At 42.6% G+C, this 27,533-nt stretch overlaps 1 protein-coding gene across 3 annotated transcripts in view; it reads right to left on the reverse strand.

The window, feature by feature from the left end:
- Positions 1 to 5,102: 5,102 nt before the first annotated feature.
- The window catches only part of LOC149444035 (protein phosphatase 1 regulatory subunit 12A-like), a 51,560-nt gene continuing 29,129 nt past the window's right edge, over positions 5,103 to 27,533 (reverse strand). For 2 of the 3 annotated variants that reach the window (XM_089655009.1, XM_089655008.1), the window contains 11 exons: positions 27,419 to 27,509; positions 26,809 to 26,961; positions 26,476 to 26,608; positions 26,257 to 26,387; positions 25,280 to 25,336; positions 25,039 to 25,058; positions 24,546 to 24,633; positions 19,821 to 19,925; positions 17,654 to 17,704; positions 17,485 to 17,535; positions 5,103 to 14,605 (listed from right to left, as the gene is read on the reverse strand). In XM_089655009.1, coding sequence (XP_089511135.1) covers positions 14,519 to 14,605; positions 17,485 to 17,535; positions 17,654 to 17,704; positions 19,821 to 19,925; positions 24,546 to 24,633; positions 25,039 to 25,058; positions 25,280 to 25,336; positions 26,257 to 26,387; positions 26,476 to 26,608; positions 26,809 to 26,961; positions 27,419 to 27,509 — 967 coding nt within the window. In that variant the 3' untranslated portion in view covers positions 5,103 to 14,518. Of the gene's footprint in view, positions 14,606 to 17,484; positions 17,536 to 17,653; positions 17,705 to 19,820; positions 19,926 to 24,545; positions 24,634 to 25,038; positions 25,059 to 25,279; positions 25,337 to 26,256; positions 26,388 to 26,475; positions 26,609 to 26,808; positions 26,962 to 27,418; positions 27,510 to 27,533 lie in introns of those variants that run through there. The other variant, XM_089655010.1, reaches the window with a different exon arrangement.

Below are 27,533 nucleotides of genomic sequence, written 5' to 3' on the forward strand. Positions count from 1 at the left end.
CCAATACCATCTCTACGCTGACGATACTCACACTGATCACTAATTCACTAACAGACTTATCAGCCTGGGTGTCACACCACTTCCTCAAACCCCATCTATCCAAAACCGATAATAATTTATTATCAGTTTTGGATAGATAATAACCTCTGCTGAAATAATTTTTCCTCCCCCCACGTGCCTTTTCCCATGATTTCTCTGTCAAGATCGATGGCACAATCAGCCTGTTCCCGCATGTCAGTGTTCTAGGTGTAATCCTGAACTCTGAACTCTTCTTTCGGCCACATGTCCAATCACTGTGCAAATCTCGCCGCCTCAACCTCTGCAACATCTTCAAAATACACCCCGTCCTAACCAATGACACCACAAAGCTCTTAGTTCACTCCCTGGTCATCTCTTGCCTCGGCTACTGCAACTCCCTCCTCACGGGATTACCTTTACATAGGCCATCCCCCCTTCAGTCCATTATAAATGTTGCTGCCAGGCTCATCCACCTTAACAACCGTTCAGTGTCTGCTACTGTTCTCTGCCAATCCTTCTACTGGCTTCTGCTCACCCAGCGAATAAAATTCAAAATAATAACTTACAAAGCCATCCACAATTCTCCTAGTCTCCAAATCATGGATTGACAAATTTTCTTTGAATATAGGAGGCAGCTAAAAAAGTTAGGATCCAGTTTTTTTAACCACTTGCCTACTGGTTACTTTCACCATTTTCCTGCCTAGGCCAATTTTCAACTTTCAGTACTGTCAAACTTTAAGCCCTGGTTCACATCTGTGCGGTCCACGACTTCCGTGCCCCGGGACACGCAGGGAAGAAGTCCCTTACTTTGGAAATCACAGCCCGCACGGCAACAGAGTTTCCCAGTATGGTTGCGATTTCCAGTGTGGGCGGTGTGCCGTTAGAATTAAAGGCACCCGCCTGCGGGTCCCGCATTCCTCTGTGTGGCTGCAGGTATTTGTGCAGCAGCACCACCCACACAGATGTGAACCGAGGGTAAAGGACAATTGCAACACTGTACCCAAATTAAGTTTTTAACTTTTAAGACAGATAGAGCTTTCTTTTAGTCATATTTAATCTCCACTGGGGTTTTTATTTGTTACTAAATACCTAGAAAAGACTTGAAAATAAAAAAAAAACAAACACCTTTTTCTTCAAATAAGCAATTTTTCTTCACTGATGTGATGTCATGTCGCAGCACTGGCTGTTGGCAGTCACTGTATTGTTTGGATTTGTGCCTATACACAATCAAGTAATAATCCGGCTCTTTGAAAGTCAACAATGCATGGAGAGAGACCAATAGTTAAGATAGATATACTGAGATACTTTTTGGTGATGCCTCTTCTTTATACCAGACTGTGAACTAGTTCACCCCATGTGATGTGATTATCTGAATATTAAAACCATTCCTTCTGTTTTTTGCCAGTTGTCTGCCCTCCTATATATGCTGCAGTGCCCGCCCAGGGGGACTACCCATGTTATGGATACATGCTGAAATAAGTAACCTCTGCTGAAACCTCATGCATCCTGAGGAAGCAAAATAAGAGAAACGTGTTGACTCATGAGAACTTACAACCGCAATTTATCTCTTTAGACATTGAACAGCAATGTAAGCATATTTTCTGGAATATAATAATCTCCTGTGGTGTAATGAGTTTAGATCATATTATTGAGCAATTTTGATTTTATTACTATGATCTATTCATTGTGTTTTAAATATATTTGTAATAAAAAAATTTATTTTTTTATATGTGTGGTTTCTTCCAATACCAGTAAAGTCCTACAAATTTTTTGCTTTGTCTATACATGAATATCATGGATGTGGCAAATACGCAGTTTATATTTCTTATGCCCAAAACCCTCATGCAGGATCAAGGGCCAACCATGAGCCTGAAGGGCTGGAGCACACGTGGAAGTACAGTAGCTAATCCTGTGTCAGGCAGATCCTGGAGAGAGCCATGTACAAAGTCCAGCCCAGGTACTCTAATCGGTGAGTCAGTTCTAGCAATGCCTTTTGAAGGTGGTGGATCCAACCAAATTTCTGAATTGTTCGCTGGACATTTGCTGGTTACGAAGAACTGGTCCTTTAAAAGGAGATTGTCCAGGTGTTCCACCCCCTGTATTCCCTGATAACAGAGCAGAGCTAGGCCAAGCATCTTTGTGAAGACCAAAAGGGTCATGGACATGCGAAGGGGAAAGCCAACAAACTGGTAGTGATGAGCACTCACAGCAAAATGCATATATCATTGGCAAGAAGGAAAAATGGGAATGTTCAAGTAAGCATCCCAGATGTCAATCAAAGCAAGCTCTACAGGAAGAAAGGAAACAAAAATCAAAATAGCCAACTCCATGCAAAACTTCTGAACATACAGAACAAGTTGAGTTTTCAGATCTCAAATGGGTCAAACGTCACTATTTGCCTTGGAAATGGTGAACAAGTTTTGTGTAGACACCACAAAAGCATTCTTTGTTCAGGACTGAGATAATGACCCCTATGGAAGGAGTTGCTGAAGAGCAGCAAGAAGATCCACCCGTCTTTGTAGGGTAAGAAGCAAATTTGAGCAGGGAGGAGGCATGATCCAAAACCCCAATTTGTATCCTCTGGAAAGGATACTCCGGACCAAAACATCTGAGATTTATTTGGGACCAGAAGACAGACAGACATCCTTCCACTCTGAGAAGTGTAGGCACCCTACATTGGCTCATTGGAAATATGGCTTGGAGCGAGACTTGGTGCTTTCTTACGAAAGTTCCAGACTTAGACTTGGGGGCCTGTGAGAGACTAAAGGAATTATTTCTAGTCTCAATAGTAGGTGGTCTGCCTGAGTGCAAGCCTTCTTTTGTTGAGGGGTAAAGTATTTTTACCCCCTTGTGATTTCTTTATTATACTTATCCGAAGAGGGAACAAACAGGTGTCCTCCCTCAAAGAGCAGCTTGCTTGAGGCGTGCATGGGAGTTCCACCAAACAGGATTTGAGACACAGAATCCTATGCATATGAACGGGGGTGGGGGAACCTGGAGAAGTGTATCTGCCAGGCTGTTCACAAAGTAGTACAGGGATATTAGTGTCTTCTAAAGAAAAGAAACAGCTGTCTCAACCTCAGGGATTGTCCTGTCACCCACTGTACAAAACAAGCTCCAAGAACAAGTGGACTGGAAGGTTTTAGCAGGTTTGGGCATTTTAGAGAGTTTATGCTGGAGACCTTGGGGTGAGCAGACTCAAACCGCTCTAATGCCAAGCAAAATGGTACCACATCAATAAGGGTAGCAATAATATCCCTAACCTTTGATGAAATCTCAGCCAAAGGCATCTCATCCTGATGCAGTTTCTCAGAGGTGGTGGTAGGGGAGGCCCTGGACCTACGTATATAGCATCCTTTGTCTAACTCAACATTATGTATGTGATGGGAGTCACTTTGGGTGGGGGGTACATGGAACACAGCTCACTTTGGAGAGGTGGGGAGACCCGTCTCAGCTCTCCATATCCCTCTTATGTGTAAGTCACCCTGTGCCTGTTAGGGGTACAGGGTGATCTGTCCTAATATTGTGTAGACATGTCTAGGAGATAGGTGGGGTGGGGGTTGTGGATTGTTTGGTGACATGTGGTTGCATCCCATTGTTCTATTGTTTGTCTTACTTGGGAGCAAACTATTATGGGATGTATGTCTTTATGTGTATTAGACTTAGTGGGGGGGGGGTTGTCTCCAGCAGCCCTCCCACCTGATGGGACTGTCTGCTGGAGTGAAGTTTGAATACCTGTGTGTCTCTTGTTGCTAAATGTAGATTGCCCCGCCCTGTGACATTATGCAAGGAGGGGGGATTTGTCCCTTGAGTGTCTATATCTTGTATCTGTGTTCAAATAAACTACCGGTAGTCTACTTTCTGGCTTACTTCAAATCTGTGGTGTCTGTTGTCGGTGTTCGGACAGGGAAGCGGTAGTCTAACGGAAGTACCCAAGCACTGCACTGGGTCGGTTCCGTTACAATGTACTATATAAGAAAGTAAGCACCCATGCAGGATCCAGTGCCCAAAGTGATATTACAGGCCTGGGTACAGCTCCCCAGGCTCAGAAGTCAGCTGCTCTGAAAGCTGTAAAAAGAAACCACAGTGGCTATGGTGCAGTCAAAGAGCTTGATAGAAGAATCTTGAGGGAAAACAGGGGATGTCCCTGCAGCTTTCTATTTGCTAGTATCCAATCACCTAAAGATAGCTACATATAACTTTACGTCATGACTAAGATCCTGTGTCCTGTACTGTAAGAAAAAAATAACTTTCGATCTGAACACGTGCAGCGTTTGCAACAGAACTGGGGGCTTTTGAGAGGAGTACTCAAGCAGTGTGCTGTGAGGTTTCCTGGAAGCTTTTTACAGCACCCTGCTGGGCCCTCCCACCAACCATAATCTGCCTGCATTGCAGAGAAAAGCACAGAGAACCAGTTATGTTACTGGCTCTAAAATAAAGTATGTATGTAATGCAAACAAAAAGATAATGTATACTGAAAGGCTTTCCATTCCAAAGCATATATATAATCTTTTTAACAGCTTTCTGCTTTTTTGTCAAAGGCTGTCATTTTATTGTAACTCCACCTTTTCAGTTAGTTTTAGTTTTCAGTGCTGGAATATAAGAAAGGGGGCATCCAATACAGACGTACCCGGGGCATTGGGAAAACATTTCAGTCCTTGACAGATTTGCAGTATCATGAAGTTAAAGCTTTGTGCCGGCATTCAACTTTTTGTCGCTTTACAGAGTGACTGTCTTGCGTTAACCCTGAATACACCCCACGCTATTTTTTTCATTTCCACGAGAACTTAATTGCACCTGCAAGTGGTCTTTTGTGTATTTGCACAGCTTGTGTGCCTTCTGCTATATACGTCTTTTGAAAGACCATATTGTTACAGCCAGTTCTTTCTAGGCAGAGTCAACCTACCAACATATTTTTCAGATTGTAAGCAAGCATGGAGGACATACAAACTCTGGGCATGTAATATCCCTGGTGCAACTGAGCCCAAGACCTCAGCACTGCAAGACTTCAATGCTCATCACCAGGGCACAAATGCAGAAAATCAAACTCCACCAAGTAAATCCAGTACACAGGTCACGCGGTACATGTTTCAAAGTGAGTTTATTTGTACGTTTTATGATGGGATGATCCCACCACAAGTAAGACACACAAGGCTGTTGAGAACAAACTTACACAACAGGATAAAAATGGAATGAAACATGAACCGGAGGTTATGCCAATCATGGCCAAACTCTTGGCACTCCAGTTGGTGGTGTACTCCATCTCCAATCATAAGACAGAGATCAGCAGCTCGAGGGCCAAGTGCCTGTATTTGACACAAGAGGACAGAACTGGATATGGTCACATGACATGCGGAATCGGGTCTACACGTCACAGTGTTGGCAGATGAGCAAAACACACACACGCACACACACAAATTAGTGCCTTGGAAAATAAAAAAAAAACAAAAAAAACAGTGCATTTATAAATTATATAAACAATATCAAAGCAAAAAAAAATAAAGGCAGTACTGCAGCATGAACAAAACGCAGTGTTTGATGAAACCATTTATAAATATAATATATTGCACAAAATATTAATAACACGTGAGTGAAAACATAACACAGGCAGAAGTAGACTGGGTGCACGCTGATTGAGGAGAAGAGAGGTTGGGGCATTTGATCTCTCTGTGAACTGGAAAGGGAAGGGAGAAGGGGGGCATACAAGTCTCTGATGTGCCTCTCTCTTCAGGACCTGGGCTTAGGAAACAGCTTCTGCAACCCCTGCCTTGCCTCACTTGGTTGAATGCCAGGAAATTTGTTAGATTCCAGACTCTTGCTTTTTCTCACTGCTCTGCTTCCTGTTGCAGCTGAAAGAATTTCTTTCCTTCCAACTTTTTGGGATGAACACAGATTTCTGCCTTGTAGTTGGCTACTCAATTTTCTGTACAACAAGCCGCTAACAACTCATCCATCTGCACACCACGCCCTTGATTAGCTTCTAAACAAGGGTAACTGACAATGAATTAAAGGACAACTCCAAGAACTAATAATATCCAACGATAAAAAGGGAGTGGGGCAGGGAATGTAAAATGTAAAGCTAGGATTGATGTGAATACCGAATGATACTGTTCCCCGACATCAACTATTAAAAGGCATGTCCAGTGTACTCCCCATAATGATCTGAGACAGCTCAGCAGAAATTTAACTAAAGAAAAAAAAATGGAAATTTTGACATCCAGTAAAGATAATAATATGTAGATATGACAAATTGAAGTTCTGCTAATTTACTGATGAAACTCACAAGTGATATACTAGACACCACTGGGCACCATTAGTGACATAGGCAACCAGTCCAGGGTGGAAAAGGTTTCTTAGAAAGCAGCTCATCTTTACAAAAGCAAAAGTCAGCAGCTACATGCACTGTATTTGCCGACTTTTAAGAAAGACATATTTATAGGTTCATTAGCTCTGGCATTGTCTTCATAGTGACCATAGATTTCATCACCTGTTAGGTTCCCAGGCCGCTACCTTGGATTCAGAAACCTACTGTTACTTGCCAATGACTCATAGTTGGCTCCCCGCTGCGCATATGCAAGATTGACCGCATGATTGGTCCTGTGTGATGTAAGGGGGGGTTGGGAATTGGAAGGAGGATATAAGAAAATTGTGAGTGAAGGGCCACTCTTCTGCAGCAAAATAATTGCAGCATTGTCACCCTCTATCATCGACTGGACTACAGCAGGACATGAGGAAGTGGGAACAGGCAAGCCAATCCGTGTTGGAACAGCAGGTAGCCCGCACATTCTCTGCCTGTCTTAAGCCACTTCCATTGCCTTCCCACTGCCAGGGTGACTATCTCATCCAACCAAAATACTGCAGCAGCTTGCAGGTCACTAGAGAATGATGTGCAAGAACTGATGTGACTCGCTCACAAGGCCCTTGCAATCAGCTTGCCTACAAAATCTTTACGACTAATGCCTTATTCAAACTTGCAATTGTGGCTGTCAGCAGATTCTTTAGGTTGGAGTCACCGGTCGCTGGGAAAAGCTGCAGCCAGATAGACTGTATAAATCAATGACAGGCTAACGGGCCAGGACTGTCCACCGCTGTTCGTATATATTCGCACATCAAGCAGTTACCTGCAGCTAGGGACAGATGATCAGCACTTGAGACAGACTGTGCCTAGGACCAATCATCTGTCCCTAACCGCAGTTAACTGCTAGATGAGCGAACACATGCAAAGAGCTGCAACTCTTGCCAGCCTGTCATTGCTCTGTATAGGCTTCACAATCACAACCACCTGTGATTCCAGCTATAGGAATCCACTGATGGCCTCAATGATAAGTGTGAAGAAGTCCTAAAAGGTAGGACAAGATTTAGGTCGTTTCAAAATATGACTAAATATTCACTTGCATGATATGGACAGAAAATGAAAAATAAAATTTTGGATGCACTTTAGCTTTGCATGCCTAAAACACAAGAACAAAAATTTTAGATACTGCATCTTACCAGTCCTTAGATGTGGTGGCTACATTTGTTTCAGATTTTGTTCCCCTTTACTTTCATTTGGTAATCTTGCAAATAACACTTTCTGTCCCTGGGTGGCTATGCTCACTCTTCCACTGTATCTATGAATGGAGCCATGGATGTCACACAGGCTGGACCTAAACATACCTTTGTGCATCGCCATTAACATACGGTGTGATAGGATTAGCTATTTACACAAAAAAGGTAACATTGGTTTGATGTCTTTTCAGTTCACAGAAAGTGACAATGACACTTGCAATTCTGGCAAGATCAACAGCAATTTTTTGTACTTGCTAAAACAAGAAAATCAATACAACCATCAAATGTAAGGACTGGCAAGATGCAATATATTATATATACAAATTTGTGGGCTTTAACCTGTTCCTCCAGGCTGGTTCCTTCTATAATCAAGTAGAATTTCCCAAAAGCCTCTGTGCCCTTCATCAATCTAAAAGCGAGAACATCAAGTAGAGTCGTCATCTACATACTGTCATAATATATTCTTGGCTGGAATGACTCCTGTTATCTCTACTGACCTATTCATGTCTTTAAGAAAAATTGTATTGTTTAAACTTTTCCAACCTGGCGGATTTCTTGAAAAGCAGTCTCTTGCTGATACTGCTTGACAGCCATACACAGATATATATAATTAGGTGGCTATCTTAAAGGTGCGCTCACCAGATAAAGCTTAAAGATCCAGAATTTAGGTCTTCCAATGCCCTTTCCAGAAACAGTCATGCAATCCATGGGTAACTGTGGAGAACTGGAAGAGCGGACTGGAGGAAATGGCTGTCTCAACTACCTGAATCCCAACCTAGCACATGCAGGTGGAGTTGCCCTTTAATCAGCCTCAATACTGAAAAGCAGCGCAAAGAGTACCAAATCAAGGGTCATCTAACTGAGAAAGACTTTTTTAAATGGGATGCAATGGGTTACTTGGTTTTCCTGGCTGAATAAGCCTAGAAAATGTAGACAGTGCCTTTAAGCATTGAATGGAACATCTTCTAAGCTGTACTAGAAAGGCAAGAGCTAGACTGCAACTGGTTGTTTCAAATGAAAGCAGGTATCCAGTGAATGTTATTAAATGAATGCCCCTTAGTACCCGGAATCCTAACAAAGGAATGGCTTATGGCACTTTCGTTGTCAGTTTTAGCATTACAGCCCACAAACAAAATCTAAAAACACAAAGCTGCCAATAACTGAACCTGAAATAAGGAGGGTTACTGTTGCTGACCTTCTTTTGAAAGTGCTAGTTGCCTGGGTGTTCCGCTCATCCCCTGGCTTCAAAATGTCTAAGAACAAATATGCAGATAAAAAAAAAAAGGCAGAGAGCAGCCAGAGGGACCTTATACCAGCCTTTGTCAACCAGGGTTTCTCTAGAGCAGTGCTTCTCAATTAGTGGGGCGCGCCGCCCCCCCCCCTTCCGACAGAAGGGACACTAAGTACAGGGGTGGGCAGAGGGCTGCAGTCTCTTACCTGGCTCCCACGACGATCCATCCAGGAAGGCTGCTCCTTCCGTCACTCCGGCCACTCCCTCACTCCTGCCGCTCGGCTCCGCCTCCTCACCGGTGATTGGCCGCCAGAACTGTAGCTCAGGAAAGGTACACAGGCGGCCAATCACGGGCGAGGAGGCGGAGCCGAGCGGACCCGCGAAAATCGAGTGAGGGAAAAGCCGGTAAGTGTGCAGTGCAGAGGTGCTGCTGCAACCACATATGCTGGCTGCAGCAGCACCATACTGCAACAGGGGTCAGCAAGTGTCATTGGGAGGAATAGTGCCGCATCATTGGTGTCACTGATACTAATGATGGGGCATTATTCCTCCCACTGACACCGATGGGGCACTATTCCTCCCACTGATACCAATGATGGGGCACTATTCCTCCCACTGACACCAACGATGGGGCACTATTCCTCCCACTGACACCAACGATGGGGCACTATTCCTCCCACTGACACCAACGATGGGGCACTATTCCTCCCACTGATACCAATGATGGGGCACTATTCCTCCCACTGAAACTAATGATGGGGCATTATTCCTCCCACTGACACCAACGATGGGGCACTATTCCTCCCACTGATACCAATGATGGGGCACTATTCCTCCCACTGAAACTAATGATGGGGCATTATTCCTCCCACTGACACCAACGATGGGGCACTATTCCTACTTATAACAATTTTATAGACAAATGATACTATTTACAGTCGCGCGGGGGGGCGCAAAATGTTTTCTTCTTCCTAGGGGGGGCATGACAGAAAATAATTGTGAAGCACTGCTCTAGAGGTTGCTAGGGGTTCCTTGAGCAAAAGGCAATATTGGTTTCTCAGTAACCACGGACTTCAATCATCTGCCTATAAAAAGGGGGATCCTTCTCCACTGAACAATAATATAAGTGAGTCATTCTCCCAATGGCCATCAATGTATGGGACCACTATAATGATCGCCAAATGCAAGAAAGCAGTATTCCACAGACCACCAATATAAGGGGATATTTCTCCACCAAAACCAATATAAAGGTGGCAATAGAATTTTCAATTAGGGAAAAGAATTTTGTTATAGAGCGAGGAAAGGGCGAGTGTTAAAAAGTTTTTTGCTTCCATTGTCAATACACTAGGTATGTCCCATTCTTTTATCTACAGCTTAGTCAACACTCTGATGTACCATGAGACTCAGATATTTAGCAGGGGTTCCTCGAGACCTGAAAATGGCTTCAAGGGTTCCTCTGTTTTAAAAGGTCTGCCTTATGTTCATGCTCAACTCAGGTCAGTTACTAAATTTGAAGAAAGGATCAACCTGGCAGCCAGGCAAGTACCATTTTCCAAAGGAAGAGTCAGTAACAGCAGTCTCCATGTTTCTATCATGACAGTTCTCCTTCAAAAGGTATTTGTATGTGTCTTAAGTGTTAATAAAGCTTGAACAAATCGATGACAGTTCCAGAGCATTACACATGCAGTCAGTCATTTCAAGTTGGAGAGATGCTGAGGTTTAGTGATCTGGAATGTCCTTCTAGGAAGTCAGCTGATGTGTTTAGGAATATATTTACCATGGCAAACAGAACACGTTAAATTCTGAAAAATTCCAGGAAATTAATCCTCTACTAGTGACCAGAAATGTTATAATATAGCAACTTGTGCTGCATTTCTAATGGTCCTTAATGTGAAGTTAATGGAGTGTGTACCTTTCAAAAGCATATGTTGCTCTGGTTTAAACAATTAAACTAGTCTCCTAAGCTCAGGCCCCATTCTACAAGTTAACACATTGGGAGTTTTGAAGTTTGGACTTATCTATTGGAAATATAAGACTTGCAATAAGGGCTCCTCTGAACATATAATGATACTGTCAAGCTCCAACATGCCCCAAAATACACAGATTAGCTCACATTCACTTCCAATTATGGGCTCATGTTAATTAAGGCCATACAGCATTCAAATCAGCGTATTTCAATGGCAGGTACAGCCAGGGGTATGCAAGCAGTAACTGACAGGAACCCTGTACAAATCAATGACACACTGACACTGTCTGAAGATGTTCACATGTAATTGCATATAAAGCATCTGTGGTTAGAGCAGTGTTTCTCAACTCCAGTCCTCATGGACCCCCAACAGGTCATGTTTTCAGGATTTCCATTATTTTGCACAGGTGATTTGATCAGTTTCACTGCCTTAGTAATTACCACAGCTGTTTCATCTGAGGGAAATCCTGAAAACATGACCTGTTGGGGGTCCATGAGGACTGGAGTTGAGAAACACTGGGTTAGAGAAACATGAGCGCCCCTGGACATGAACTGTCTACTTCTAGGGGTACACATTTGTCCCCAACTACAGGTAATAGCTCTATGTGAAATTACACCTGGACAGCGGTGAACAGTGTCAGTATGTCATTAATCTCTACAGGCTTACAGTCTGCGGCGGATCAGAGATGCCTGGCCTTACCCGCCGCAAAAACACACTGATCTGAGTGGTGTACGGTCCTGATCGACTTTGTATATGAGCCCTAAAATGGATGGATAAATGTATTTTCTTCTTTTTGCTGGTGATTGCTCTGCACTCAAAAGGTGTACAGCTCCCCTGGTCAACTTTGGTCTTTAATGGATGGAGAAGTCTTTCTACGGAGCTTCAGTAACCTCCTTGGTTTTTCTAAGTTTAACTAGTACTTCTAAAGTCAATGGAGCACACAGCACTGTAACACTGTTCTGTAAAGTTTTGGCACATCAAAGTGAAGTGCAGTGCTAACCTGAGTTATGTGCACTTGGCAAACATTCAGTATCAAGGTGGTTAATCCAGGCTTAAAGTACCAGTGAAGCTTAACAAGCTGCTTCTTATGAAGTACTTATATGCCATATGAGGGAGCCTTTAGTCTTGCTTGTTGCATACAATATGATTAAATTGCACATGTCATGCATATACTTCAGAGACAGTCATATAGAGGGCTAAAATAAAATTTAGATCATTAAGAAAAAAAATTACATAAGCATTGCCATACCCCACCATGCAGTATATACCCATCATCCTACATTTGTCACAGACTACTTCACCCAGCAGTATGACTTCTCCATATCTTTGTATTTGTAATTATTTCTAATTACAGAGATGTAAAAATACAAATACTGTAAAGTAAAAATATTACCAAAGGAGGAGAAGGTGTGCTAGGCTGATAAGGGTATGAAAGTTAAAATGAAAGTGAAAAAAATCTGCTGTTTTATTGCATGTTTAATCCTGCAATTTTAAACTTTAAATCATTTTAAGCAATACTTGCATGCTCATTCTGATTTAATCACTTTTCAGTACTTTTATTTTGTTACTGCTCTACAAAAAGAACTAAAGGTATGTTAAAATTTATATATAAAAAAAAAACACATTAAAATGGCAACTGCTTTGGTGTTTGACAAACCTGTTTTAGTATGTAATATTTTGAAAAAACCCAAATAAAACTTTTAATTAAAAAAATGGCAACAGCTTTTCTATTGATTTACTAATTAAAACGGCTGGTTTCAGCTGTAACGTGACTAAATCGCTTTGAAAAAAAAAAACAAAAACAAAAAAAAACAAATCAAAGCTGTTAGCAGATACAATTGCTGCAGCAGTTTTCATTGCCCCCTCTACGTTGAATGCTGGGCCATTTTAGACTCAAAAAACTTCAGCACTTTTGGGCTGTGTCTAAGCCTGCCTGCTCCCTCCCACCCCCAACACTCCTAAAAGCCCATCACTATAATTGGCTGCCTCAGTGGCCAATAGAAAAGTGAGACATAATCACTGAGCCAGGGAGCAAAGGTTCTTATGGAAAAACAAGATGTCTTTTTATATACTATTTAATTTTTAAGAAAAAAAAAAAAGCTTAATAAAAAGACCAAAAAGGAATAAAAAGAAGTGTGCATGTGCCCTAACATATGGTGTGAGCAGCAAGGTAGCATTAGATGTCTGAAAGTAAATGTGCTGCGCACCAGATTGCCCCTTAGGTCTCTCTGCTATGCATCTATGGTCTAGCCCAGTAGATGGCTGTCTGTGTTGTACATATTAACAACAGGTACACTTTAAACAAAAAAAAAAAACTTCATAAAATGAAAACTTAAACCAACAGTGTTGCTATGCTTTCAGGGATGGATCTAACATTTACAATTCCAGAGGAAAGTTATCACTGCTGCCCTATTAAAAATATATATATTAATTAAAATAAATAAACTTTTCTCTCCCTGATAAGCAACAAAACCTCACAAAAACGGGGAGGGGGGGGGATACATCATAGTCTAGTGTTGCAAATTGTGCTCAAGAAACAGAACATACTGTGTTACCTACCCATACCCGACAGCTTTGCTCCACAACGTGACATCAAAAGGAAAAAAAAAACAAAAAAAACAAACAATATTGGGGTAAATTCAAACCAAAAGAAAAACAAGGTCATACAAAATTTGTGCTCTTTCCACAATGCCGAATCTGGCTGGTCAAAGGTGCTCCCCCACTCTGTGCTCCATCCTATCTCGCTGTGACACAAGGGGAAGAACACAGTGGTCAAGACATAATACAGCAGCCAACCCTTCACATCGGTGGTCCCCATCACTCTGAAGTATTCCACCTTTGGCCTCTCCAAGTCATCCTTCTTCCACAATTCCACAGTACTCCACAATCCAAGGGGTAGTCATCAATGATAAAATGGCTAACATTTTTTTTTTTTTTTGCAATTGCCTTTATATGCAAGCACTGAATTGTTTTTGAAACTGGAATCTACAATGCCTGGTTCTCCAACGGCTTTGAAGGTTTCTATAGAACACTTTACAATGTGGGTATATTTCAAATCAAAGACATTGCAGACCTTTTTTTGTGTCCAAAGGAATCTCATAAAAAATATATACTCTCAATGCCGGTTCTTTTTAATCTCCAGCCATGAGTGTTGTATGGAACGACATGCCCTCCAAGATCTGTAGATGACACTATAAGACGTCTGGTAAGATAAACAATTTATAAAAATGTCATGTTTCGTTTTGAGACCAGTTTCACCTTTCTAGGCTTAAGCGGCAGTCGATGAGACCACGTAACCCGCTAAAAGTGACAGCTGATAAGAGATCACATGACTTATTTCTTTGCTGTTCTACATCTTCCAACCACAGTACAATGGCAGATGATGGCATTTGTGCAGATGGGCATTAGAAATAGAATGTTTACAGCATAGATCAGCTATGAACGTTGCAAAACATGCCCAAGAAGCCATGTTATTTTAACTGCAGATAGACAATGCCTTTCTTTCCAGATGAGATTGGCTGTTCTGTGTGTTAGCCACAATGTTCCTGGAAGGTAAAGTGTGCTCTGATGTGCAATTCCAGACAGTCCTCAGGGGTGGCTGTGTGGAAAAGTGGTGACGTGACAGACGGGAGGGGGACATTTGCATATCCTTGATATCCCGGCTACCTGTAGTAATCTATGTTTGGCCACCTGGTCTGTCCCAGTACTGTGAAACCCAGGAGAGCAGGAAACAGCGACCAGTCCTACAAGTGTATTATTTTGAAAGCTTGCTGATGACTCGAATTAGAGCTCCGTTCTCATCTTTCAAGCGTTGGTTATCAGCCTTCAAGTCTCCGAGAACCTTTGGGGAGAAGGAATGTCATGTTAATGAGGAGGAATAGTGTTTAGACCATTCTTTCCTGAAAGCTTCATGCAAATTATTAACACAATCATTAGCCTGGAATAAAAGGGACATAAAATGAAGTACAAAGCACAGTTCCCTTGTGAACTTAATAACCATTAAAGGGATTGTACACCCAAAAACGTTTTAGGTGTACATCAAGAGACAGAATTAACTTGGTGCATTGTGAACATAGGTCACATGCTTGGCACAGGTGTCATTCAAGGAACACTTCATCTATGAATGTAAAGTGTTTTCTGCTTGGACAAGGTGGAGAGGCAGGGTGGTGAAATAAAACTTTAGCATTTTATGAGAAAATGCAAAGTGTTCTTTGAATGGCACCTGTGTTCAGTAAACACAGCAGGGCATCCACTTGACACCGAACCAGTGCCTACTACAGTGATTCTCTGCTTTTGCTGGGGTCCCACAAGTATGCCACATACATACTTATGTTGGTTCAAGTAGAACCGATGTAACTATGTCAAAATTGCCAGACCTGGGAGTTCGGCTTTAATCTTTGAGGGATCAGACACAACAAATAAATATAAATATGCCTAAAAAGACACGTGAGGGGGGAAAAAAAATTAGGCTACATTTAAACATTAATGGCATCCATGACCAACCATATTGGTTCGAATCCCAACCATGGCACTACCTGCCTGGAGTTTGCATGTTCTCCCTGTGCCTGTGTGGGTTTCCTCCAGGTACTTCGGTTCTTCCTACACTTCAAGGACATGCTGGTAGGTTAACTGGCTCCTGTCTAAATTGGCCCTAGTATGTGTATGTATGAAAGTTAGGGACCTTAGGTTGTAAGCTCCTTGAAGGCAGGTACTGATGTGAATGTACAATATACTGTACGTGTAAAGCACTGTGTAAATTGACGGCGCTATATAAGTACCTGTAATAAATAATATGTACAGACTGGCAAATTACTCATAATTAGACTATACTCTAATCTTACATAATTGTTGCATTACTGCTACCCAACAGGCAGCACAAACTTACAGTATTGCCTTGCATTTGCAATTTACCAGTTCTTCTGCAGAAGAAGTGAATATGTGGACTGCCACAACTGACCTTCTGAAAATGCTAGCTGCTTGGTTGTCAAGGTGTTTCCTTAGCGTCTATTTTTCTATAGTGCTTTTGCCTTTGGGGACTCGAAGCACTTTTATAAGCCACTATGCTGCCCATAGTCTCTGAGTTATTGTTCCAAGCATATGCAGAATTTTTACTTTTCAGGATACCTCGCATGGGCCGGCAAAGCCAAGAGGATGAGTGCCAGGTAACTCACATTTTCAAGAGGTGGTCAGTATAGATATTACATATTTGGCACGTACACTAGGCAAATTCTTAAAAAATAACCTCCCTTTACAGATTAGAAAATATATTATTCCCCAAACATATAATTTTTTACGAGGGGTTTAGGATTTCTTTCTTTATTGTTTTAATTAATTGGAAAAGTAGCTTTTTCCTGACTAACTAGGTCACTATGATACAGTTAAATAACTGAACCATAAGCTTAAAGTGGGCCTGAAGTGCTGTCTTCTGGGAAATATTTAGAAATGTTAACTGTTCCTAAACAGTGCTCAAAAAAATAATCTTTTGTCTCGATCTGCTACAGAAAAACAGCAGTGCGGTTCCTTGTCTTGAGACTAATAGCTGTATACCTGCAGTGTGAGATAATTTATGGCATTGCTTCCATGGCTGCTACACCCTTGAGATTTGATGAAGTCACTTCTGTGCTGCTCACTAGTCTCCTTGCTGGAGAGGAAGCTGCAGTGCAAGGATCTCCTTGCTTGTTTCATTCATTCTGTGGATCTGTAATTTCTGTAACTCTCCTGCTGCTTCTTGAAAGTTTCCACATTAGTTATCAAAATACCAGTAGTCAGGGTGGTGGCTCAGACATGAGGAAGCAAAGTCCAGTTCCACTACCAATATGCTGTCTCCACTCAGACAGTGCACAATATGGCAGGCAATGCAAAATTCATTTTTTTTTGTTCAAACAGCAAGGTGAAGGGAAAAAAAATGACTTAATTCCCCCATTCACACACTCGAAGTGGATGGGGAAATCCTTTCCACTGAGTCATTGTATTCTGACAACAGGGAGCTGTCGGGAAAAACCCGACACACTGGTTGTACAGAAGTCGATCAGTAGGCTGACTTCTGTACAATCAGTCTGACAATACATGGATTGTCCTTGCTGAAATGCCTGAATTTTGATCCACGTATGGCAGACTTAAGACATGGCAGGTTGGTAAAAGGGAAAAGATCAGATGCCGGAAACTTGTAGGTAAGACTAGTTCTCTGCTTGCCACATTTACACACAGTTTCCACCATTTGGGCCCTCTTCAACAGGGTAAAACAATTGTGTACATACAGCTATATTACCCCAGCAATCCTGTTTTGCATGGTCCAGGACCCCTAAAACACAAGTACATTCTGTATTCCAATTCGGATTTGCTGAAAAACTGAAACACTAGAAACCCTGCCTCCCATAACGCCATGAGAGCACCGCATTGAAAAACTAAAGTGCATGAATTGCATTGTAGAAGCAAGAGGAGTGCCAAAGCAATGATTCCCTGCAAAACAGAATTGAACAATTTTTATTTTGGGTGCAGGAACAGCTATATAGCATGAGCTAGTTTGGCATATAATGGTAACCTGAACTGCTTCAACTGCACTATGGGGACAGCTTTAAATTAAAAGAAAAAAAGATCCTTTAACATAGTCACATGACCTAGGCTTGCTCTTCCCTTTGACATGCCCCCAAACCAAACAGTTTATCTGAATTAGTTCCTAAAAACATAGCAGTTTCCTAAATAATTAAAAAAAAATCTCACCTTCAGCTCTTCTTGTAGTTCAGATACTCTGCGTTCCAGGATCATCTTTTCCTAAAACATTAAAAATAAAAATCATGAAACTGAAATAATAATATGGAACTAGATATAGATTTAGACATAAAACATAAAAAGTGCCATAAAAACTGCCACCAAGTATAAAATGTCTTACTTTTTTCTCTGTATCGATGAGAAACGATCTGTCAACACACCTTTCCTGCCTCTGAAAGAATGATAATAGTGCTGGAGGTTATTGTTCATAATTTAAAAATCACATTTGATTGAAAAAGGAAAAGTCTAAGTGAAACTGAACTCAAAAAGTGAAAATTGCAATGTTATAGCAAGCATTTATAAATAATAATTGTGACTAAGGAGTACCCGGTCAAAAGAAAAAAAAAATCCTTTTTCTGAAATTCCTCCTAAAAAAAAGAGCAGTGCACGTCCTGGTATGCAAGTATGCCTAGGCACCCCTGTGTGCACAGCATCTGCAGTATATACCTTACTACTAGTCTTAGGAGATCTACTGTGCTGCTCTCTCTCCTCCTTGTTGAAGGCTCTAACATGAGGAAGCAAAGTTCTGCCTCTACCAATACAGAGGACATCAAGAGACAGTGCAGAACAAGACATGGTAAGTCAGTAGTTGGGAAAGATTAGCTGCAGGGAGACCGCAGGCAATATTAGTGACTAGTTCTTTTCCAATTGCCTGCCTATTTTATGGCACAGCTTCCAGAGTTCAGTTCCTCTTAAACAACTTCCCACCAGGAAGTCCTTCCCGGCTGTCATTTTGCAATAGTCCAAGCGGGACTTTAATCGTTCTGGGTGGACGACCTATGACGTCATCCCAGGCTGTGCTGTGGGCGAGATCTGTCACTGGTGGACACAGCCAATGCCAGATCATTGTACCAGCCCACGATATAGCTGTCAGTACATCAGGATTGATCAATTTTTAGATATATACCATAGTTTGTGAACTCTAACTACTGACTAAATAACAAACACTGATTTTAGTTATTTTCACCAAAGAAATGTGGAATATATTTTGATCTAAATGTATGAACAATTATTTATTAAATACAACCAAAAGAATGCTCTATTTGTGTGTAAAAAATGATAAAAAAAAAGGAAGGGGTGTGAAAGTGCCCGGTATTGAAGTAGTTGGGAGGCCAAATACATTAGAGTCTGTGCAAGCTCCTTTAGATTCTCCAACAATGCTACACACTCAACAATCTCATAAATTAGCACTGGACCATGTAAAAAATGTAATTTGTAGTTGAGTTCCTGCAAAGATCTGTGCACAAATCAACATTCCCTGAAAGTCAATTCTTGTGATCTCCGTGTGAAGGTGCTCAGGCCTGAGGACTGATCAGACACCAAAAGCTAAATTGCGGGAAGGCAGGGCAGCATGTACATGTTTCCACACCAACAAAATGTAAATTTTAAGTGGAACACTGGCATTGAGCAATACAATGGACTGGAGGAGGAAGAGTCAATGTTGGGATCAGAGGATGCTGAATATACAGGGAGGGTTTGTTTTAGTAGGAATGATATTGTATGAAACATTGATTGGATGAATATGGTTTTTTTTCTATTAAAGAAAAGTGTGGTAATTGCATAGTTAAGCTTTTTTTTCTTTTTAAGAGCAAATTGGATCATACAATCAGAAATTGTGTTTGTGGCAGGGGGGTGGGGTAACTTTCCAGTCCTTTATATACACCAATGACATCAGTCTAGACATTTTAGCGGCATATGTAGAGACACTGGAGGAAAACTCCTAGGAGAAAAGAAAATCCCAAGTATTTTCAAATATGAACAAGCATACAACTCCCTCACGTCTCATGCAACGAAGCTGGTGCTTGGCCCAGCTCTGTCACAAGCAGGCAGAGAAAGAGTCCCCAGATCTGTTCGGCCACTGGGAGCAAGGAAAGGAAACCTCCATGTAAGCTGCAAGTCACCCTAATCAGAGCTTGTGCAAGGCTTTCTTTCCTGTCTCCTAGTAGCGTGAAAGATGGCTATGGGCTGCTGTGGGGAGGGGGACACATCAGACACAACAGGACTTTCTGAGCCCATGCCAAGCTAGGGATTATAAACCTTAGTGTAAAAAATGATTTTACAATTCAACAAGCAAAATAATGACGACATTATGATTCAATAAATATAATAACTACAAAATGATTTTATGATTCAACAAGATAATTTTATACAATAAAGTATATTCTTCTATAAGCTTATCTGGAGTCATTGCACTTGGACCTAAATATATTCATGTGGCCAAATGCAATGCAGACAGACTTTGTATTGATTCAGCATTGAGCTTCCAGTACGGACTGCCATTCCCTTACCTGCGTGGCTCTTTCCAATTCTGCTTTTGTTTCATTCACCAGGTTCTGGGTGTTTAGCAGCTGTGAGCGAAGACGTCCATTGTCTCTCATTAAATCTTCATACAGCTGAAACACAAAAACAATCCAAATAAATGACACTGTAATGAAATCAATGTGCAAGCCTGGCCAGGCAGCTGTGAGGAGGCTTATATCTGGGGAAACTTTTCAAATAACAGGAGTAGCATGTCATTTAAGATACACTGCAGTCACAAGGGTTGCATTTAAAAGGGCTCTGGGGACGCAGCCGGAACATATTATTCATCTGTACACTCATCTTCTGCAAATCCAGCTACATAAATTCCTATTTATGTAGAGTCTGCAAAATCCTGCCCATATTCTGGTGGTTTTATGGTAAGCATTTAGCTATATCCACAACCACTGGGGCTATAGAGTAAGTTTGTACAGCACATACACTTGTGACAAGAGTCTGCCATATCCTGGCCATATTCTGGTAGTTTTTAGGGTAAACATTTAGAAAAAGTAAAGTTCAGTGGACTTTCTGACTTTATTACAGTTGTAGTGCTACCTAAACCAATGGTCTGGAATTGCACTTTAAAGTACATTTATCACAAATCAACCCTCCTTTCAGCTTTTCACAGAGAAGTCTAGGCACCTCCAACTGTTAGTTGTTGCCTTAGGCAGGCCATACATTAAGCAATTTTCTTTACTTCGATGGATCGACTTCAGTACAACCAGCCTGCCCATAGACGGATCAAAATTTGTCTGGTTTCTGCTGAACCGGACGAATTCTGTTCCCTCTATGGCCTGTTTTAACAAACAGTTGCTAACAGGTAAACTCGGGAGCCCAAGAAACGCAGTACTTTTGGGAACACTACAAGCATCCCCCTACCACATGCAACAAGCATCCCCCCACCACTTGCAATTTGTTAAGGGCAGAACACCTCCACCATGTGTCATTTATTAGCTCTTAATTGAACTATTGCCTAACTTCCCCAAGTCCATCCAAGTATAAATTCAGTACAGTCCTTGGGACGGCTGGCGAGGAGACAGGCTGGCATTCCTTGCGTAAAGTGTCACGGCACTTTAAACACGGCACTTTGACTAAGGCAAGCACAAACATTAGAGCTTCACCCCAAGTAGTCTGCAAGTGCTCCTTCCTCTCTTACCGCTTTCCCTCAGCCTTCCTTTGTTATTTCTCCTCTCTCCAGCATGCTCTTGCTAACTTTCTTTGTTGCTATAATGCCCTCTCTCCTCAAACTCTCTCTTCTTTACCCCTCCTCCCCACCCCACAACCTGTACATATCACCCTCACTCCTGCCCTCCCAATATCATTGCACTTATCTCCTGCTCTATCTTGGTCCACATAATGTCACCACTGCAAAATCACTGTGGCATTTGCCCTCATATAAATCGCGCTCCCACCTCACCTCCCTCACCCTCCTATTACTACTAACTTCCGGAGACATCGCCCCAAACCCTGGCCCTCCACCATCAAATTCCAACCCACAGAAGCAGCAGCCTCCCCTCTCTGGTCTCACCTGCAACCCTCACTCTCTTATCTCAATTCCCCTTCTTCCATGCACCAACCCCTCCCTCCTATGTGCCCTCTGGAATGCCCACTCAGCCTCTAACAATCAATGACCTCTACTATCAATGACCTCTCCCACTCCCTCAACCTACTTGCTATTACCAAAACCTGGCTCCAGGATTCCGACTCTGTCTCCTTAGCTGCACTCTCCTATGGTGGCCACCTCTGGACTCACTCGCCCAGACCCAGTGGACGAAAAGGGGGCAGAGTCGGACTTCTTCTTTCCCCACAAAGCACAGTCCAGGTTCTTCCTGCCCCTCCGTCTCTGGCCCTCTGCTCTTTTGAAGTGTACTATAGTCGTCTCTTTTCTCCTGTTTGCCTGAGGATCGCAGTCATCTACCGGCCTCTGGGCCCAGTTTCATGCTTTCTGGATGACTTTTCGGCATGGCTACCGTACTTTCTCTCCTCTGAGGTGCCTGCCATCATCCTCGATGACTTTAACATCCCAGTCAATGTTCACACCTCAGCCACTTCTCAACTACTCAACCTAACTTCCTCTTTTAACCTAACACAATGGACACAATCCACCACCCACTCCAACGGCAACACCCTCGACCTTGTATTCTCCCACCTATGCACTCCCTGTAACCTCTCTAACATCTCTTTTCCTCTCTCTGATCACAACTTTATCAGCTTCACACTCTCCCTGCCTCCTACCTCCCATGCCTCCAACTAGCAAACCGTTACCTGTAGAAACCTCCACCACCTTAGCCCTGACCTTCTTCACTCTGCTACTGAGCACCTCTATGATAAAATTGCACCCCTGTCCTGCCCAGACCTGGCCATATCTGCCTACAACAACTATCATCCGCAGCTGCACTCTTGAGCGAGCATGGAGTAAAACTAAATCCCTGAAAGACTTTACCCTCTACAAATCCGCTCTTCTCAAATACAACTCCAGCCTCCATGCTGCTAAGCAAAACTACCACAACACTCTCATCAAGACCCTCTCATCCAATCCTCATCAACTCTTTTCTACCCTTAATTCTTTACTCCACCCTCCCACTGCCTCCACACACCAACTTACTTACTGCACCGGAGATTGCCAGTCATTTCAAAAACAAGATCGACACAATTCGTGATGAGATCTCCAGTGTCAAGCTCCCTCCTGCAACCAAAATGCCAGGCCCAACACCAAACTCTACACTCTCCTCCTTCGACCCTGTTACTACCAAGGAAGTTACCGGACTCCTTTCCAAGGCCCACTTCACCACCTGTCCCCTGGATCCTGTCCCATTATGATTGTTGCAGCCTCCTTCCTGCTCTATCCTAAACTCTCTAACCCACATATTCAAACTCTCACTCTCCACAGGCACCTTTCCCTCCCCACTCAAACATGCATTGGTGACCCCCAATACTCAAAAAACCCTCGCTGGACCCCACCTGTGTGAATAACTTAAGACCCATCTCCCTGCTCCCGTTTGCCTCCAAGCTTCTCGAGCACCTTGTTCACAAACGTATGAACTGCTACCTCACTGACAACAACCTTCTTGATCCCCAACAGTCTGGATTCCGCCCACAGCAGTCCACTGAAACTGCCCTACTAAAACTCACTAACGACCTACTAACTGCTAAAACCAATGGCCATTACTTCATACTCATACTGCTTGACCTTTCCGCTGCCTTTGACACAGTCTACCACGCACTCCTCCTCAGTAAACTCCATTCCATTAGCCTCCGTGACTCTGCTCTCTCCTGGTTCTCCTCTTACCTTTCTCAGCGTACTTTCAGTGTCACATACAACTCCTCCTCCGCTCCTCCTCTTTCTGTTGGGGTACTGCAAGGTTCTGTCCTTGGGCCTCTCCTTTTCTCTCTCTACACCTCCTCCCTGGGCCAACTGATAACCTCCCATGGCTTCCGAAACTACCTCTATGCTGATGACACCCAGATCTATCTCTCCACTTCCTAGCTCACCCCCTTAATCTCCTCACGTATCACAGATCTACTAAGCAAAATTATCAGCATGGATGTCACACCACTACCTGAAAAAAACCGAGCTTGTAATATTTCCTCCTCCCCGATCCCCCACTCATGACTTTACCTTTAAGATCAACAGCACAACCATTGGTCCTTCCCCTCATGCCAGGGTGCTAGGCATAATCCTAGACTCTGACCTCTCCTTTGGGCCCTACATCCAATCACTGGCTAAATCCTGCCGCCTCAACCTCTGGAACATTTCCAAAATCTGCCCCTTTCTGACCAATGACACCACAAAACAACTTATCCACGCCTTGGTTTTAATCCGCCTTGATTTCTGCAACTCTCTCCTCACTGGTCTACCAATACACAGGTTATCCCTCCCCTTCAGTCTATTATGAATGCTGCTGCTAGACTCATACACCTTACCAACCGATCAGTGACTGCTGCCCCTCTCTGCCAATCCCTCCACTGGCTTCCATTAACCCAACGTATAAAATTCAAAATACTAACCACAGCTTACAAAGCCATCCACAACACTGCCCCTAGCTACATCACCAACCTCATCCGCAGATATCGCCCACTCCGCTCCTCCCAAGATATCTTCCTCTCTAGCTCCCTCATCACCTCCTCCTACGCTCGCCTCCAGGACTTCTCCAGAGCCTCTCCCATCCTCTGGAACTTCCTACCACAGTATGTCCGGTCAGCCCCCACCCTGTCTGCCTTTAGGCAACATTTGAAAACTCACTTATTCAGGGAAGTCTACCCCACCTCCACCTAAGAACTGTACTTGAATCACCTCCACCAGATCATCCCCGAAATTATAACTTTTGTATCACCTCCCCCTTCCTTTAGATTCTAAGCTCCACGAGCAGGGCCCTCATATTCCTTCTGTACTGAAATGTATTGTAATTGTACTGTCTCCCTTACATTGTAAAGCGCTGTGCAAACTGTTGGCGCTATATGAATCCTGTGTAATAATAATATAATAAAAAGGACACCTTGTTAATAGCTGCCAAGGTCCAACATAACATTGTAGATTGGTGTAGGGAAGATCTATATTGATTTTTCATGGAAAGCATCTAACAGCATCAGCTTGGAAAGATAAGGCCACCAATCAATGCTTCCCTAGTTTCTCCTTGAAAAGTCAGTATGGTTGGTGATAGCTAAAGCTTATTATACTGCATGCAATATTTATATAACTTTCGCTCAGAACATACTTTTTTGAAGTCCTTAGTGTCCCGGTGTTCAGCCGCAATGGCTGCTTCTATGCGGCTTGCCGTGTGTGCGTTGGAAACCGCGTCCTTTCTGAAAGATAAAAATGCAGAATGTGCACATCCCTTGTTGACACTTTGTAACCACTCCCAGAGTATCAGAAGTGGAAATTAATATTGACAAAGTCCTGTCCAACACATGCCAACCCCTTCCACACACACCCCATTCCTTCCCAAATGCACTAGCAGTAGTGAGTGTAGGGGACAGATGCCAGCCCCTGGGACACACCTATGTGAACAGACATCAGAAAGCATGTATCAATGGCAAGCTTTAGTATTAAAAGCTAGCATCCATACGTTCAGTAATTTCAGGAAATAGTTGTGTTCTCATAAAAATTTGATACTGAATCTCTATTATACCAGTTATGGCACAGAATGGTAACACAAGGAACATGCATTAGGTATTTATAAGCAAAACACAAACACAGATAGCACTTACCGAGAACTAAGTCCATCTACCTGGGAAAAAAAAAAAAGACAATTCAATTACACAGCTTGTAAGCAATATTGTACAAAGTTGTGTTAATAGGCATATAATAATAGCAACTTACTTACCCATATAAATGCACCAGAGCCATGAAGCATTAACAGATAGAATACCAATGTTATAACACAACCTAGTACTGGCCCAGTTAAGATCTGCATATTTACTACTGCAAGAATCAAGAATGTCAATGCACCTGAGGTCGCAAACTCTCCTCTGCTTCGTCGTCTTCTTCGGAATCCTCTCCATCGCTCTGTATAAAAAATAAATAACTGCATTGAAGTGCTAGCTAGTTCAATGTAGAAGTGGAAATCTCAAAAATGCAAGACTGGCAATAAGGGCACATAGAACAAAAAAAAAAAATCTCAAATTAACAACATTCTAGCTGGAGTTCCACTTTAAAATAGATATACACACTGCTGTGTTTAGCACAGTACTGCAATGTGAAATGCAGCCAGGAGCTGCAGACCACATTCACTTTGACATGGTACATTACAACATTAGGAGATATCTTCTCACTCAGCTTGATCTTTTTTCTTTTTGCCCCAGCCCACAGTATACAAAAAGAAAACACCAAAGTGAATAAAAAAACTGCATGTGAACACACACTAAAAAGTGCACTAGCGTGTGTCTTTTGCTCCCCTCCCAAAGAAGAAAGACCTTTCCCTGGCTCCCCAGGGGAGCAGGACTCCTGATGGGGGCAAGGCATACTCAGGCCCATCTATCCAAAAGGCTCTGCAGACCATTCAGCTTGATATACTCTATCTGGTGTCAGGGAAGTCAAACTAGGTATGACAAACAGCTGAACAGCACCATATGTATAGAGCCTTACGGAGACAGGGAAACTAAAATTTGGATTACAGCATCTGAAAAAGTTAAAACCAATTAATTTCCACTGGTCGTTTTTTAAACACATTGGCTACTATTTGTGAAGCTCTGCATCATCAAAGCCATCAAGTGGCTTATCAAGAAAATTTACAGATGATAGTGAAGAGATGTCCTCCACAACAGAGAAAAGCTCTCAAATATCAAAAACTGCATGCATTATATCTAGGAAATGGAAATCCTACCCTTTAAAACACACTCTAAAAAGTCAAGTGCTCTCTTAAAGAACTTTCAGTGTCATGCCATGCCCTAATATAAAATATTGTGTCCTTATTTGTAGATTCTTACATCTCTATTGGTCACTGGGACACCAGTAGGCCTCCTCTTCTCTCTTGGTCTTCTTCGGTCCCGCACGCCAGCCTGGTTTCTACCACCTCTCTCATCACTTTCTTTCTCATCTTCGTGGGACTTCTGCATCTCTGTGGGCGATATTCAAGTGAATTCCGGTACCTCAAAACCGATCAGTTTTGCATAACAAAAGGCCAATTAGACGACCTTAGCACTAACCTTTGCTTTCTAGGCTTTGGCCTACACCTCGTCTGTGGGACCCAGAAGATGTTGAAGCGGAGTCTGGTGTAGTCAGTCCTAGAAGGTCAGATTTCTGCAAATTTGCAAGCCGAGACCTCCAGCTGACCTCTGTCTGCACAACAGAAACAGTACAGGAACCAATAAAGTGTCAGATTCTAAACAAATTTGAACGGTTAGTGTCATCAGTCCCTGAATCAAAAAATAAGTTTGTTGCAAAAGAATAGGAAGCTGCTTTTGGCAAATGGGTTCTTCACTAATACAATCTGACACGCCTGCCGCCCCAGCCCCCCCCCCCCCAAACAAATCACGCACCCCTTCTTCACCAGTCCGACTACTCCTAGCTTGTGGTTGGTTGTCTTTAGTAGTGTCCTCTTGGGTCTTCTCTGGCTGGGATTCTGATGGCTTGTTATCTTGTTGACCTTTGATGACCTTTTCTGCCTCTTTTAGATCAGTGAGAGTCACTCCCTGTAGAAGAATGTAAAGTCTTAGAAAGCAACCACGAGAAATCTTAAAGGGGTTCCGTATTTAGCTGAAGATCTTCCTAAATTATCTCATAAAAAATGTGCATGCTGTTCCTTAGTCACCATTTTTTAGAGCAGCAGACAGAACTACTCGTCCTTATCAAGAGTCAGGGGTTGTCTGTCAAAACTGAAACAGATGAACGGTGACTAAGCCCATTAACCTCTCAATAGTAACAAAATGAAGATTTTTATTTAATACACAATGGAAGCTGGTTTCAGGAGAAGAGCTGTAATCATTTAAGGAAATATTGCAGCTGAAAGAAAGAAAAGGTTTAAGGACAGGGCAGCTGGCAAGAACAAAAGTCTTGGCAACTATATAAACTGACTAATCAGTTGTGGAAAGAATGTTTGTATAGCAATAGCAAAGAATGAAAAGTGCTTGTGGCGGTGAAACTGCTCACCTGAGTGGAACGGCGGGACTGTCGTGCATGACGAGACCGCGCCTTTCGCTGTGCCTCCGCTTCCTCGTCCCTCACTGGAGTCAAGTAAGACCTGAAGTCACAAAACTCCATGTGA

This window comes from Staurois parvus, unplaced genomic scaffold (assembly GCF_062004578.1).
Source record: "Staurois parvus isolate SC_StPar_1 unplaced genomic scaffold, SC_StPar_1.0 ptg000818l, whole genome shotgun sequence".
In the NCBI taxonomy this organism is placed as follows: Eukaryota; Metazoa; Chordata; class Amphibia; order Anura; family Ranidae; genus Staurois; species Staurois parvus.